General features: G+C 38.0%; 1 protein-coding gene across 6 annotated transcripts in view; it reads right to left on the bottom strand.

The window, feature by feature from the left end:
* Window positions 1-17,643, bottom strand: part of LOC103318176 (sodium/hydrogen exchanger 5-like) — a 723,013-nt gene that overhangs the window by 35,663 nt on the left and 669,707 nt on the right. The window contains exon 11 of one of the 6 annotated variants that reach the window (XM_031921646.1): window positions 996-1,408. The exons of the other annotated variants lie outside the window; for them this stretch is intronic. Coding sequence (XP_031777506.1) covers window positions 1,386-1,408 — 23 coding nt within the window. The 3' untranslated portion in view covers window positions 996-1,385. Of the gene's footprint in view, window positions 1-995; window positions 1,409-17,643 lie in introns of those variants that run through there. 6 annotated transcript variants of the gene reach the window in all.

Below are 17,643 nucleotides of genomic sequence, written 5' to 3' on the forward strand. Positions count from 1 at the left end.
AGTATCAAGACTTTATAAGCCCTGAAGCCGATCCACGCAGCGCCTTTTGTGTAGCAACTCATCCCGTGCGTCTGATTCTCTAGTTAAGCAGCAGCGTTTGCTTGTGTTAGTGTTTAGAGTGTGCTTAAATACGCCAAACACCTTGGCAGCGTGCTAGATTCGACCCTTGGCGTAGAAACCACCAGAGAGCCCCTGTAATTCAGAACCTGAACACAGAAGAGTCCAATCTAAGTCCGCCAAGTGGAGTTTCCGGCAATAGCAAGCGCAGCTGACCAACTAGTGTAGTCTTATTCTATAGCCACGAATCAATAGTGCATTTAAAAGCCCAATCAGCATCTGTTTCGCAGCGAATGAGACAACATCGTTCAACGCGTAAGATAAGCGATTATAATCGTAAGTTACGTAAATACTAAAATATGATCTTTTTAAATAATACGATCTCCTCGGTCATCTTCATTGCAATATAAAGTAATTAAGCGATTACTTCATCAAGTGATTAAGCGATCTAGCAAGCGATAATAATACGGGCATTTTCATTGCGATATAATGAATCAGGATAGATTTTTGATGAATTTATTTATTTATTTATTTACCTTTTTATCAGGAATACTAGTACAGAGCATTTCACTTTCTGAAATACTCAGATCTTGCAGAGGTAAACAGAGTTACCCGTGTGCAAGCTGGTGTTACAAAGAAAAGAATAAATAATACAAAAATAAAAAACTTAAAAACTAAAAAAAGAAAAAGCCGCTGCCGATTCTTTAGCACGTAGCTTCCTCCAACAAAATTTATGGTTTCGATAAATAAAATATTGTTCAAATATACAGTATATTAATGATTTTTAAAATACTGTATTATTATTTATTTATATATCTATTTTGTCCACACCACCCATAAGGTAAATAGAAAGGCGCATTTTTTTCTTTGTTTACAATAATGTTGTTTTATTTTACTTGATTTAAAACTTTAAATCTATATTAATTATATCATAGAAATTTGAATAAGTTTGCTTTATATTTTATTCGTAAATATTTAATACCTTTAACATTTATTATTCAGTTTTATATGGGTATATAAAAGTTTTGTAAAATATGAATGGGTGTGCGCGAGCGCGTGTGTGCGTGCGTGTGTGTGTGTGCGTCTGTGTGTGCTTTTTAATGTGGCCAAGGCAGAGCAAGCTTTGCGCAAGTGGCCTTCCGACAGCCGATTCCCACAGTTATCGTTGTTAAACAATACTTTCGTGAAGTCTGTTAAATATCCTAGTTGGTTTCTCCTTGAAAGTTTGACATTTCCATACATCCCCCATGCATGAAGGTGATTAGGGCTTCAGGATCAAACTAGTCTTCTTTGCGTTTATTTTGCATCATTTTGTTACGTCGTACGTCTCACTGCATACATTCATTTAAAGCTGAAAAGATGACAGTTGCTTAAATACAAACGTTGGAATTTAAGCTCTCCAAAGAAAAAATGCATTGCGTGCGCTGTACGGTTTCGACACACAGCCGAATGCATGTCAGTGTCGATTCAGCGAAATGCTTAATAAGCAATTCGTGATGTCGTAAGCGAGCGCAACTTTTAATGTATACATTGTCAGTTACTTTGAGTTTGTATGTATTGTAAACAATTACGTTATAAACATAGTGTTTGAGAAGCCTTACACAGGTCTAAACAAACAGTTCGCAGTCAGTCGCGGGCTCCGTACGTCGCTGTTCGACAATTAGCGCTTATCATTAAAATTATATTCGAATCACATCTTGCTAAATTTCTATTAGTTGATAAATTATAAGGTATTCTTGCTTGTGAAACCTGAGTGAATAAATCAGTTATATTGAGCATTTCAAATACATTTGTGTGTGCAACTTTATTTTTGAGAACCTTTTTTTAAACGAATATATTTTCAACACTGCTCAAGATCAACACAGGGTAAGCGAAAGTACTTTACTTATCATTCATTTATAAAGACACGGATTTATTTAAACATAGACCCGACTAACTAGACAATATCGTTACGCCCTTTATATTAGTTCTCCAACTAATTTTCAGGACGTAACAGTTTACTGCGTATCGATCATTCTCCTACGTCAACATAGCTGTCATCATTGACTTAGGTGTCACTCTGATCCGAAGACAACACTCGAGTTTTTCTTACTCTATTTGGTATTGCGAATAGTCATACAAAACATGCTTTGCATTTTTGTTAGCGTCCAAACAGACCGAGCAGTTTGGACGGTATTCTATTTTAAATCTTTGTACGCCCGAAAGCATCCGTACCCCGTCGAGAACTCTGTAGTAGTTGACTTCTTCATGTCTTCTTTGCATCCAGTCTTATATTCTTGGTATCAGGAGATGTGTCCTTGATCCCATACCACTGGAATCCCATCTTTTTTGCCACTCACAAGGAGGACTACCAGGCTCCGGTTCATGGATTTTTATGAAACTTATGGAGGAGTCTTAACTAACCGTGTGATGATAGAAGCCACTTGTAGTTTGATCTCATAGGTCTTTATTCGCTAGATACAGCATATCCTTATTTCACCCATTTTAATTAACTAATAAATATTCAATAATATTAATATACGAGTTACAGGGCTTACTGGGTAAGTCAAATAGGTTTTTTAGCACCACATGTAACTTCTTTTCTCCAGTTTTATAAACAACACAAGTCAATTATTGTACATAAAATTATCCATAAAACATAGCCAGTCCTACCCTTACGAAAATAATGTGCAAAGATCTGTGTATATGTCTGTGCAAAGATTTCTGCACAAATCTCTGCACAAAATTTGGACCGTATCCGTTAAAAGGGTCCAGCCTGTGTTAAATCATACAAAAAACAAGAAATATTTATATTATAAAAATTTTTTCTTTTTGCGTAAATTAAAACAAAAATATTTACTGAAAATATTTACAATCTACACTATTTCTACCAAAAAATATCATATATATACTATAAAAAATTAGTGACCAAAATTCATGACATATTACTATATAAATAAGTGTTTTTAGTCACTTGCCACGGCTTTGTGAAATATGAAGACCGTCTTTTTTACTTTAGCCGAGCTTAAGGGGGCACAACACCTTTGAAATAATGAAAAAATCGATTTTTTTCTTATTCCGTATTTTGATAGGAAATTTCCCGTAGAATATGTTCCTATTGTCGTTATTGCGCTAAAAATTTTTTTTTTTAAAGTTGTACAGCAAACGCTAAAAGTACTTTTTATCTGTTTTTTCATAAATTTACGAAATTCAGTTAATTCATTTTTAAATAAATAACAATTATTATTTTAAGTTCCAGTGAGTAAAAAATTGAAAAATTGACAAAATTTATGTTATATATATGTTAAAAAATTAATTATTATGTTTAAATCGATATATAGGCGATATTATTCATTGATAAAAAAGAACGAAAAATCTACCGTTTGAATTTTTTTGAGACTGTCTTGTGACTGTCATCACTCCTTTCGTTCTGATTCCGCATGTCTACACCTACGCTGCACGGGTATAATGTTGTATATACTGAACAGCTGATACATGTACACAAATACAGCTATTATCATCTATCAGTATATGTCAGTTTTTTTTGCCCGTCGTTAATTAATTAACAATTGTCAGTCAGTGTAAATGTGGATTATTTTTTGCGCGTTCATGAGTGAATCCGCGAGTGTGATAGGTGCGTTTATATAGGTTAAGTTTTTTCAAAAAGTGCAAGTGTCAGTGAAAGTGTTATGTGATAAGTTTAAATTAAATAAATTAAATAGTGTAAGTGTAGCATAATGGCTAAAAGAAGAGATGTCAGAGGAAGATTTGCCAGCACTCATCCCGACATAAAATATTCTCGAAGAAGGAATAAGAAGAGGCCAAGACTTTCAGTATCTGAAAGTCTTGGCCTCTTCGAAAGCGAAGAAAATCAGCAGATCAACAGATCCAGATTCTGCTTCTACAAAAAATAGGCTTATTGATATCAGCATTTTGTACAGTGTACTTCAAGATGTTTTGTGTTGTGGTGCCTGTCACGGCAATTACATTTTAGCGAATCAAGTGTACAAGGGCTTGCTTTCAAAATTGATGTTCTCTGTGAACAGTGTGGTCAGATAAGTGCGATAAACTCTTGCAAGAAAGTGGGTCCAAGAAGCAATACATGTGAAGTGAACAGAAGAAGCATTATCGCTCTGCGTGCACTTGGCCATGGGCACGCTGGATTGTCTACCTTTTGTGGCATCGTGGATCTGCAAAAGCCAGTAGCACAATCTGCTTACGATACAATTAGAAATCAATTAAGTCAAGTGTGTCAAAAAATAGCTGAGGACTCTATGAAGGCTGCAGTCCAAGAGGAGATGGAAGCTACAGGAAACCATCAATTAGATGTTTCTGGCGATGGCTCCTGGAGGAAGAAGGGCTTTTCATCTTTACAAGGCCTCGCCAGCATTATTGGAAATAAAACAGCAAAGGTTTTGGATGTCGCCATCAAGAACATCTTCTGCAAAGCATGTGATAACTGGTCAGGCAAAGAAGACACGATTCCATATCAAGAATGGTACGAAGAACATGAACCAAATTGTAATGTTAACCATCAAGGCAGTGCAGGAAAAATGGAAGTGGATGGAATCGTCCCGATGTTTCAACGTTCAGAAGAAGAGTACGGTGTAATGTACAAAAATTATATTGGTGATGGTGACTCGAAAGTGTACAAAGCAGTGACAGAAGCGTAACCCTATGGCAGCAGGTTGACCGTTGCAAGAAAAGAGTGTATCGGTTATGTGCAGAAGAGGATGGGTATACGTCTCAGGAATTTGAAGAAATCACTAGGACGACAGACACTCTCAGATGGAAAAGGAATTGGAGGAAGAGGACGACTGACTGCCCAAGTGATCGACAGACTGTCTTCATACTACATGATGATGCATATGGAGCAAGTGAAAATTAAATTTTGTAAGTACTTACATCTAATATTATTAATATTTTCATTTAATACTTTCAAGTATTTCTTTTTAAAAGTTATTTTTTATCACTTTTCAGCAAATCTTGGACTAAGTGGGTTACCACAGCTGCCTCATAAACATGACAGTTGACGTTATAATGGACAGGAGACACAAAATGCCTTGTGACTACGGTGAAAAAAAGACAAGAGCTTTGAAGAAATTTTATTAATAAAAACATGCTTTTAAATGAAATGTACTAATTTAAGCTTTTTGTGTTCTAGATACATCTACACCCCAACAGGAGTTTTTATGTGTCCTGATGCGACAGTCTGGTACACAATGTTATATTTTGATGGATATCAATGATTGGAGCAATAAAAAAATGATAGAGATAAGTATAACGGTGATTATGTATAAGTATTGTAAGTCAAAACTTTAATGCTGATTTTCTCCTAATTGTGTTTATCTCATTTTCAGGTGCTGCACCGTAAGATTCCAAAGGAACGGATGGATCAAATGAGCTCAAATTTGGTGATATTGTTTAAAAGTACATTGGTTATGGTATGAATGAGGGGATTTGGTTTAAATTCCATAGAAAAAAAATTACATGATAATTATGTTAAAATTAATCAAAAATGCATTAAAAAATCAGCAATATGCTTATAAAACTTTTTCTATGGAATTGAAACCAAATCCCCTCATTCATACCATAACTAATGTACTTTTAAACAATATCCTGGAGTTTGAGCTCATTTGGGCCATTCGTTCCTTTGGAGTCTTACGGTCAGTGAATTATGGACACCCTACTATACGTAGGTATTATAGAGGTATATAGAAGGTCTAAAACAGTCAAAATAAAGGTAATTATGTGTAAGAATAGCAAAAAAATTTGGTTTATTTATATAAGAAATTATAAATTTTTAATGGAAAATTTTGATTGTAATTTTAAAGGTGTTGTGTCCCCTTAAGATGTATCTAAAACATGCCCCCTTAGACCTAATAAAAGACATTTCTAAAAATATTAATTAAATATTATTATCCATACGTTGTATACGTAGCTAACAATCTTCTACACTATATTAAAATTTTATATTTGGTCGATTTTGTAAAAAAAAAATGAATTTTTTTTACAGTTGAAATGTTTCTTAAACTTTAATCTTTAGGTCAACAAAAAAAATTTCAATTAGTTTTTAGCAATAAAAGCGCTTAAAAAATGTCCATCCGTCCTTCTGTCCGGAATTTTTTTCGCATTTATATCCCAAAACTTAATGTATTTCAAAAAAATAAAATAATTATTGAATGGTATATACCTGTGTACATATAAAAATATACATTCCTACCATAAAACATTTTCAAGATTTGATTTAGATGCATTGGAAGCTGTGTGAGCAGCTCCAAAAATAATAGAAGGAATGAATTAATTGGTTTTTATATTTTCAACGAATATTATAACACACACACACCTTAAGAATCAACCGAGTTCACTTACCTAAAAGCCGCAGAGGTTTATCACCTGACCACTGCTGTATATAGAGATGCAGGTGATATGGAAATAAAGGTTGATGCAGACAGAGATAAGAGAGCTGCAAGCATAACGCAAAGGAATGCGCACTTGGATCGCCTTGGCAGCAGAATCGATGAACTGATTAAGTATGTCAGAAGCAGACACAATGTGCACAAGCAAATTAAAGACCTTGCCCGAACCATAAGAGCAAGCTATAAGAATCTCTGCATCGCAGAAGATAACTTACTGCAATGCCAGCGCCCGGGAACACAGGGGAGGGAAACCCAGATAACCCCAAGCCTCAGATCCCGGAAGGCGGGTACAACGTACGAAGTCCCAACTACTCCACAGGATAGAAGTGGAGGAAACAAAGGAGATAATCAAGCTAAAAAGACAGCGTGGCAGGAAGTCGTCACAAGAAAGTCAAAGAAAAAGGAGAAAAAGGCAAGCAAAGAGTATAAAAGTGTCTTTGGCATTGCAAACCAGAACAGGGCCAGCAAGAATGGACAGAAGCGGGCAAGACCTCCAAGACTGGATGCTTTAATCATCCAAGCTACAGAAGGAAAGAGCTATGCAGACATTTTGTCCAAAATAAAAGCGGCTTCGTCACTCAACACACTGGGAAATAGCGTGAATAAAATACGCAAAATAGTTGCAGGCGATCTTCTGATAGAGCTCGAACGCACAAAAAAGTCAAAACCTCGAACTTCTGAGAAGTAGTTAACGCGGTACTAGTGGAAGGCGCCACAATAAAAGCACTCCAGGAAGAAGAAACCATTAAATTAAGAGATCTGGACATGCTTACCTCAAAAGAGGAGGTACTAGAAGCACTACAGAAGGAAATTGGCGAGGAGAACATCATAGAAGTCTCTAAGATAAGATCTCTGCGAAAGACGTATGGTGACACGCAGATTGCAGTGATACGGGTACCAGCTCAGATAGTGGCTAAGATCACTTAGCTACAGAAGATCAAAATAGGATAGGTCAACTGTAGGATCCAAGTGGCTTACCACAAAAATAAGCCGCTTAGGTGTTATAAATGTCTAGGTTTTGGCCATATCAGTAGAAAGTGCACAGTAACTGAAGACAGAAGTAAGCTTTGCGTTAAATGTGGAAAAGATGGGCACAAAGCAAAGGAGTGTAAGAACCAAACCAACTGTGTACTCTGCAATGGAGGCACAGGGGGAAAAGTGACCACGCAGCTGGTAGCTATGCATGCCCATTTTACCGAGCTGCAGTAAAAGCCACTAACAGACAAAGAAAATGAAAATAGTGCAGTTGAATATGAATCACTGCGTGACTGCACAGGACCTACTGAGTCAGTATGTCCGCGAGGCAGGAATCGACATAGCCATCATCTGTGAACAATACAGAGACCTGGGCAAACCATCGTGGGATATGGACAGTACTGGTTAAGCGGCAATATGGGCATGCGGATACGCCACTTCCTAGGAAAAAATGACAAGACGTAATGGAGGATTCGTACGCGCTAAGGTCGCAGGCGTACACATTTACAGCTGCTATGCTTCACCCAACACGTCAATGGAACAATTCAGACAACTGTTGGACCAAATAGTACAGGATGCTGTAGAAAGAAAACCGGTACTGATAGCAGGCGATTTCAACGGGAGTAGAGTGGGGCAGCCAAAGAACGAACGAAAGAGGACAAGCGCTATTGGAAGCATTCGCTCTCCTTGACTTGGTCTACGTTAACCAGGGATGTTCTTACACATTTCAAAGAGGAGACGCAGGGTCCATCATAGATCTCACGTTTGACAGCAGCTGCCTGATTGGCTCAGTTAGATCGTGGATGGTCAGCGATCATTACACAAACAGTGACCACCAAGCAATGATAATGGAGATACAAATATCAAAACAAAGATCCAATGGGAGGGCAACGATAAAAAGAGTCGGCTGGAAAACAAAGGATTATGATAAGGAGACATTCCTGCTCGCTCTAGAAGAAATACAGCTGTCTGGATCTGCGAATGATAAGGTCAAGCAGGTACGGGAAAATATTACTTAAGCCTGCGACGCAACAATGCCAAGAAGAACTCCCAACAATAGACGACCGCCAGTATACTAATGGGATAAAGAAATCGACGCGGCCCGCAAAAAGTGTCATCGAACCAGAAGATGGGAACAGCGAGCTAGAAAGAAATACTACAAGACTGGTCGTGGTAAAGAAATAGTAGACGCCCTAAATAAAGAAATGAAGAATGCTAAACGGATACTCAAGAGGAAAATCCGAGAGAATAAAAGACGGTGCCTTAAAGAGTTACAGGACGAGGTTGAGCTGGACCCCTGGGGGCGACCGTATTAAGTAGTAATGAAAAAGATAAAGGGAGGTTATATCCCCCCTCCTAAGAGTTCGGAATTGCCAGATCGTATTGTGACCAGACTGTTTCCCCTTCAACTGAAAGTAACAGCTATTCCTGAAGTGGAGGTGAATGACGAAACCATTCCAGCAATCACTACATAGAAATTACTGGCTGCATGCAAAAGAATTGGGAACAACAAGGCTCCAGGCCTGGATGGCATACCCAATATTGTATTGAAACAAGCTATACAGGCACGCCCCAAAGTCTTTGTGGACTCGTACAACTCATGTCTTGAAGAAGGGACGTTTCCTAAGAACTGGAAGAAGCAACGCCTAGTCCTACTACCAAAAGGAGATAAGCCACCTGGAGAAGCTTTCTCATACAGACCACTCTGCATGCTGGACACCCCGGGCAAGATCTTAGATCGCATAATCGGCGTTAGAATAGACCAAGTCGTTGAAAAACCAGGCGGACTTGCGGAATATCAATACGGCTTAAAGTAAAAACGCTCTACTCTTGATGCCATGAGCTTAGTAGTTGACACCGCTAGAACTGCAAGAGAAGGAAAAAGATGGAAAGGAAGATCCAAGAAGTACTATGCTATTATTACACTGGATGTTAAAAATGCGTTTAACTCAGCCAGCTGGGGCAAGATACAGGAGGCACTACGGAAAAAAGAGGTACCCGCATATATAAGAAGGATTATGTCTGACTACCTGAAAGACAGAACCCTTTAGTATGACACAGAGAGCGGCACGAAAACCTATGAAGTAACCGGAGGGGACCCACAAGGGTCAGTGTTTGACCCACTATTGTGGAACATTATGTACGATGGCGTACTTAGGCTAGAGCTACCCGATGGTGCAACAGTTGTAGGGTTTGCCGATGACATTGCAGTAGTGATAGTAGCAAAGCAAAATGAAAAGGTGACGGAAATCGCTAACGAGGCAGTAAGTATAATCCACGATTGGCTAAAGAAAACTGGGCTTAAGCTTGCTAGCCGTAAAACGGAGGATATTTTTATATCTAGTTAAAATAAAATAAAATAAAGATAATAACGCTGTTAGTGGACGGAGACGAAATAAACTCTCAGCCTACCATTAAGTACCTGTGAATCACCATAGACGCCAGACTAACGTTTAAGCAGCATCTTGAGAGGGCGAGCAATAAGGCAGCAAAAGATGGTGCTGCACTACCGCGACTAATGCCAAATGTAGGTGGGCCAATGCAGGGCCGAAGGTTAGCAATTATGTTATATGGTGCCCCAATATGGGCGGACACTATGTTGGTGAAGTCCTATGCACGAAAGCTGTCAACAGTTTATAGGAGAAGTGCATTGCGGGTCGCTTCAGCCTACCGAACAGTATCAGAAGATACTGTGTGCGTTATTTCAAGGATGCCGCCTATTGACCTCCTAGCAACAAAACGAAAGAGTATATACGAAGAAAACCGGCGTGGTAACAATACTCAAAAGGAAGTTCGGAAATCTGCAAAGGAACAAACCCTAGCTGAGTGGCAAAGACGATAAGACTCCAGTGGAAATGGGCGATGGACGCACCGCCTCATACAATGTATTGTTGGCTGGACCAATAGACGACACGGGGAAATGAATTACTACCTTACGCAGTTTTTGAGCGGACATGGCTGCTTCCGAGCCTACCTACACCGCTTCAAGATAGAGGATAATCCAAATTGCCCAGTATGTTTGGAAACAAACGAAGATGCGGAACACGTCTTCTGCAACTGTTCGCGATACGAAATGGAACGAGAGGGACTCGAGCGGTACCTTCAGGCTAGGGTGACCCCTGAATCAATAATGACAGCTATGCTAGCGTCGAAAGATGGCTGGTGCGCAGTAAACAACTACATAATGACTATTATCAAGAAGGTTAGAAATGACGAAGAGAATAGAAGGGAAGAACATGGCGAAACAGCTGAGTAAAACTGTTGCTAGACGAAGGCCACTAGGTAATAGATACAAAACGCTCCTTCGACTGATGCAGAGGAACTTAGGTAACTGAGTTAAGCCCAGACTCTTTCACCCGATGCAGAGGAACGTAGGTGTCGGAGTTAAGTCTGTCCAGATGATGGCCGGTCGATGCTGCTCGAAGTAGACGACCGGACGATGCGGCAGGAAGCAGACGGTTGGACGATGCAGAAGGAAGAAGACGGCAGGACGATGCAGAATGAAGAAGACGAGTTTGATCATGAACCCCTAATCACCTTGGTGGATGGGGGATGTACAGAAATGTCGAACTTCAAAGGAGAAGCCAAAAAATGGCTAGTTAACGGGCCTCACGAAAGTATTGTTCAACGATAGTACCTGTGGGTATCCGGTGTCGGAGGGCCACTCGTGCAGAGCTTGCTCTGCCTACGCTACATAAAAAAATACACACACACTATAAGTTTCAACCGAGGTCTTAAAATTTGTGTTTTTTTCGTCTAGTTTTTGGAGCCGAGTAAAGTTTTTTGATTTTCAAAATGGCTCACACAATACGGCGGCTTAATACAATTGCTTCATCCAGGACTTTAGTTTTATTACAAAAATTATTTAAAATGAATGAGCGCATAAGGCTAAAAATGTTTATACAAAAATAATTAATGACAATGACATAAAATATGGATCAAGTCTAAAAATGGGGAAATGTAATATGGCGGATCTTATATGATAGCCTTGCAATTGAAAATAGAATATAACCGTTTGACTAGCTCTAAATATGATACTCAGGGGTTTTTGGGGTCGATAATTACAATTCTGATATTCAAATTATTAAATTTAAGATGGCGAATCCAATTTGACATATTTATAGTCGCTTGATATTCAAAATGGAGAATAAGCGTTCGACTGGCTCAATTTTGATACTCAGGGGTTTTTGGGCTCAATAATTAGAATTTTGATATCCAAATTACTGAATTCAAAATAGCGGATCCAATATGGTGGCCGCACAGGCCCTTTTAATAAAAAACGGTGAACAAACGTTTGACTGGCTTAAAAATTGACCCTGAGGGGTTTGTGAGTTCAGCGATTTCTATTTTAATGTCAACATCACAAAATTAGGCCCTTGCAAATTAAAAGGGGCATGGTGTATGCACACATGGTAAATAATAGTAATGTAATTTCCATAACGATTCTGAAAATGTCTTGTAATCACTTATCAGGGACGTTTTGTTTAAGTCATAAATTCAGTGTTAGAGTTATTTTATTCGAGATAGCAATATCGAGGTTATATGGGTCTTACTAATGCAAGTTCGCTGAAAGTCCGTGAAGCAGTGTGAAAATTTGAACTTCGCAGATTTTTATATTCGGGGAATGCTATAAGATAATGCGTTCATCCGTCATTCTTAAAGTTTTATGTTTTATAAATAAGATTTAATCCATTTGAAGCATTAGAGTATCTCTTTGATAACAAAATCTTTTCTTTTTCCACGATCAAACAATGATGTTTTGATATTTGAGGTATTGCAGGAGCTTTTTTGAACCTCGCGTTTAAAAATCTCTGACCTTCTGTGTGCTCTTGCATACTATAAAAGAATAATATCATATTCTTCATGGATTGCTTACCTCATTGAAAGAGCTGAAGCGATGATAAAATAAGCTCAGTTGATTTACTCAAAAGACTCTGTCTCGAAACTTCTTTTTAAATATTGCTCCGATACCATCTAAAGCGCCTTTACCGTGCGCAGTTGCATGCATATGCCACTCAGCCTTAAGTCTTTTTCGTGATGTATCAAATTAATTATTTGGAATTTGTTCTTAAAGTGCTGTTTTGCACCATCGCTAAAGAAAATGATTTTCTTAGCACTAAGTTCTTGTTTTAAATAGGAAATCAACCTCATCTGCACAGTATATACAGCAGCTGTATCATGCTGTAAACTGTCTGATAAAAATATGATACTTTTATGCTTAAATTCTTGGTTTTCCTTATAGTAGCATACTACAGGAAAAAGCGTGCATTGTTTATTGTTAAAATAAAATGCCTGAGATGCATCTTAAGCAATAAATTTATAGTTTTCATTCAAGTTGAAGACAACTAGTATCTTACTCATGCATAAATTATTTTTCTTTTCTTTGAAAAACTGTGATTGTTGCTTGGCAATAAAAGAATAAGGCTTTAGAGTTGTTAATCTATCGCATAACTCTTCAACGAAATTGTGCGATGAAAAGAATTGAGTTTGTAGAGTTGACCTGTCAGTTGTAACCCAGGCACTGAATTGAACTTTATCCATGGCTATACTATCTAATAATTAATGTAAGAATTGCGGCAAGTCTACTGTGTTCGAACCTAGATTACATTCACGTAGTAAACAATTCGTTGTAGGATTTTCACATATTATTTGCTTCAAGCAGTCTTCATAATCTTTTAGTAATTTCACAGAATTGTAGAATGCTCACTTTCTTTCGCATTTTTGATATATTAATAACAAGTAAGGCTATTTATTATAAAGTTAATCAATCGATACCCTTTCCACTAGAATGCAGCGTACAATAAGAAATAGCAAAATATGTAGGTTACAAGACGCTCTCGATAGCACAAAGTATAACACTATACCCCTACTAAAAAAAAGCAGATGACAATCAACTGATTATTAGCTAACAATCAGCTGATAATCAGTTGATAATCAGCTGATAATCTGCTGGTCATCGTGCCAAAACGTCAGCTGATTATCAGGTGATATCAGCTTAATATTTTTATTTAAGCTGATAGTTACAAATATGCGTTTATATGAGATAAAATGCTAATGATAACAATAATAAAAGCTTATTATCAGGTGATATTCATCAACAAATTTTTAACATTCATATATATTTTTTCGAAGTTGTTATAAATTAATAAAATTTATAAAATTCACATAGTGAGGGCCAATACGGTTTTACCATCCAGATCATAACACCAAAACACTGGCTGTGAGCTACAAAATTTTTATTTTTTAATAATTTGATTTAAACAAAAATTTTTTTAAATATTAATTTATAAAAATTTTGTAAGTTAATTAATAGTAAGTTTTACTTTTCTACAACTTATCACTAGGATAAATGAACCGAGTAACACCGGGTCATTTATCCCTTTCTTAAACATTTAGAGATTAGATCCGATTAAAACCGAGTCATTCTCTCAAGATATTTCCTTGCATTCATCTTTACATTATTTAACAACAATAAAAGCACCCATCTATTGCACGAAAGTGTAGGCTGAAGGTGTAAGGTTAAAAATAGAACACGACACATCATTGGATGTGACATTGACGTCTGCATAATTTCGTAACAGTCAGCATAATTCCTCTTTTGTTTTCAATTTTGTCAGCATAAGTCCTGATCTTCTTGTTTAAGAATATATATATATATATATATATATATATATATATATATATATATGGGACGTTCCACGTCAAACGTAACAAAGCTCTGCCCAAAATTCCTTTTGATCTAAAAATTTTTTTAAATATGGAAAATTTAGCATTTTTTTATGTACTTGCAATTAATGAGGGGCGTTATTTAAAATTTTGTTCCCAGAAGGAGCTACGCGTTCCCTAACCATACAAAATTACTACTTTACGAAACGATCAAGCTGTCAGAAATCACAGGGGCTCAAAAAAATTCTAAGCAACGGCTATTTTCATGTATTTTGAGCTGCTGAACAAGAATCCGACGGTATTTTTTACCGATACCTCAAGCGTGCGTCCCTAACCTCAAAAAACACCCCCCAAAACGGCTTTTTCACGCAGTTGAGAGGTTTATCTTGTGATCGATGAGAGGAAAATTATTGACAGAGAGTATTTTTATGTATTTTGTGCTGCTGAACACGAAACCGGCCGTCTTTTTACCGATACCTCAAGCGCTCGTCCCTAACCTCAAAAAACCATCCAAAATGTCTTTTTTACGCGGTTAAGAAATTTACGTCTAGTGGAAAATTATTGACGAAGGCTATTTTTATGAATTTTGAGACACTGGATTTGAACACGAAGCTTCTTTCTTTTGGTTTCTATTAGTTAAGTACATTCGATTAAAACCAAATGCCTTTAAAACCTAAATAATTAGATGGACGTACTTTTACTTTATATCTGTTAAAAACATTTTTGATCGTGTATACTGTGAAACACTGGGGTCTGCTAGCGCAGCCCAGCGTTCTTAAATCTATCTTCGCGCGCCGTCACACTCCAATGCATACACGGTGGCGGGCCGCCTCAGCCCAGGGCGCCAGGCATCGAGATGCCAGGGATCCCGCGATCCCCTTTCCGTGTGAGCGCCACCGTGTGTTGGGACCTGACGGCGTGGAAGATGAGCTCGGCTAACTCTAAGGAAGGGGTGGAGTATCGAGCAGGGTCGTGGGTCATAAAACTCATTAAGGCTTGCTGCTGATATGATATGTCGTATTTATTCTTCATTTTCCCACTTAACAACCACAGCAACCTGCCGAAAACCTGCGGCCTCTACAGTCCAGAGGCACTACGCTGAACTAACTAAACTGCTACGCGGCACGTCACGCCGCCGATCGAGGTCATCGTGAGTAAGAGCGAATTTCTACACGCGGCCCCGCAACGATTTTAATAATTCTAACCTCCTTCCGGGGAGATCACCCGCGCCCACCGAGCAATCGACGCCACCGCCACGCTCGTCAGCGCGCCGTCCGCCGACTTGTCGGTGCGGGCGAATACCCGCTCGCCTCTCTGATCGTCTACCGGCCCCGACGACCAGCGCGTCCGTCGCGGCGTATTCTCGCCAGTTATGCGATTTCCCCGGCCCATCAGACGCTTATTTTTCCATATACCGCGTTGTGAAAAACCCGTACTACTATAAGAAATCCCCGAAAACCACTTCACGATGTGACGACCTCGACACGACCGCGCGACGACACACAACACTTGCCCGTCCTCTCCGCGCACACTCGTACATTCTGACAGCTACTTAACGGAAACTCTAATGATAGCTAACTTAACTTAATCGCAAACTTACTTACTAACGGTAGCTCGGTAACACGCAGTAATCGGTAGCTGATAGTGAAAGCGGGGGTGAGGAAACGATAGCGGGGAGGTACAATACGAGAGGAGAGCGATAGCGAGGAAATATGCACAATACATGGGTAACGATAGCGGGGAATTGTGCGAGAGCGAGAGCATGGAAAAGACAAACGGTAGCTTGAACGGAGGGTAACGGTAGCATGAAAGGAACGATAGCGAGGAAAAACGAGAGCTTACAAAATTCGCAACAGGCGACGAGACCTCACCTCACCGCCCTTGCCACGACCGTCAAAGTGCATTGCGTCGCACTAACCGTGTCGCGACGCGTTCATCCGAGGCACAGCCGCACTAGTTTATTCGCACGCCAGGTACACTGTTACTTACTTGCTACGATAGCGAAAGCGAAGGCGAGCTGCAATGGCGCGCGGGTACCGGGACAATCGAAAACCTCGGTGAGCAGCGCAGGCCTCCTATCGGTAGCAGCGTTGCGGAGCGAAAGAGACCGAGCTCTCGCGACGCGGCAACACGTGGCCGCGGGGCCAGCGCTGCGCGCGCTCCCCACGCGAACTACTCCCCCTTCTGTGCGCCTACTCGCGGCTCGACCTGCCACGTTGCAAGGTTGTCGTCGCCTCTCTATTGCGCGGCGCAAATTTTCCACTTGTAACGTGCAGTCGAACATCATTTTAGAAAATTTATTGAATTAATTAACTCGATTACGTCAATTCCATATGGCGTTCATAATGACCAAATATTACTAAACTTCATAAGTAACAGAAAAAAGCCCGCGTTGTAATTGAATTTATTCTGAAAAGCCTTAGTTGGGATTTTCTAAATATTACCAAAATAAAAAAGTAATTTAGCTGTTTAGCTATAAAATTATACTACAAATAGTAGAGAACCGTAAAGAAGCATGCTTTACAAGATTTTACATATTTCTACCCCTTTATATTTCACATTTTGAGCAATCAAACATCTTTTCTAATGTTTTATTTTTCTGCAGTTTATAACATTTTTAAAGTTTAAAATTTTTTAAATTTATCAAATTTAGAAATGTTATTAACTGCAAAACAATGTAAAAATATAATGATAAAAATAAATATAAAAAAAATGTAAATAGTGTATGATTCTGTAAAAAACTGTAAAGCATAGTCTAAATACAAACAATCTTTTGTAGTGATTAACTATTTTTCTTAGAATTTTATAACAATTTACAGTGTACAACTTTATAACATTAAATAAATGTTTTATCAAATTAATAAAACCCAAAAAGTGTGGACATTCGATCTTTTATTCATCGTTTTTTACAATATTTCTTAAACTTTCATTCCAGCGTTTCAAAGTGTGGTAGTAAAAGTTTTTAAAATGTTTTTAGGACCGTTTCATGTTAGGGCTACATTAAAACATTCACTAAACATATTTATTATTTATTTTATCATTATTATTGCCAATAAGATATTATGTTTGCAGTATACTTAATACTATCAAAATTTGGTAATATTTTGATACTTGCTAATGAGAATTTTTATTGTAAAAAATATCAAAATATTTAATTATATTTTAATCTTAAATATTATGACATATAGCATAATCAGTTACATTATTTAAGTGCACTGAAATAAAAGTAAAAAAATAAAATTATCTTCGTGATCAAATTCAGTGGACCAAAATTCATAAAAATAGCCTTCGTCAATGATTTTCCTCTAGATGTAAATTTCTTAACCGCGTAAAAAAGACATTTTTGATAGTTTTTTGAGATTAGGGACGAGCGCTTGAGGTATCGGTAAACAAGACGTCCGGTTTCGTATTCAGCAGCACAAAGTACATAAAAATACAGACTTGTGTGTGTGTGTGTGTGTATATATATATATTTTATATATATATATATATATATATATATATATATGTGTGTGTGTGTGTGTGTGTGTGTGTGTTAAGGCTACCT

This window comes from Nasonia vitripennis, assembly GCF_009193385.2.
Source record: "Nasonia vitripennis strain AsymCx chromosome 1 unlocalized genomic scaffold, Nvit_psr_1.1 chr1_random0002, whole genome shotgun sequence".
NCBI classification, from domain to species: domain Eukaryota; kingdom Metazoa; phylum Arthropoda; class Insecta; order Hymenoptera; family Pteromalidae; genus Nasonia; species Nasonia vitripennis.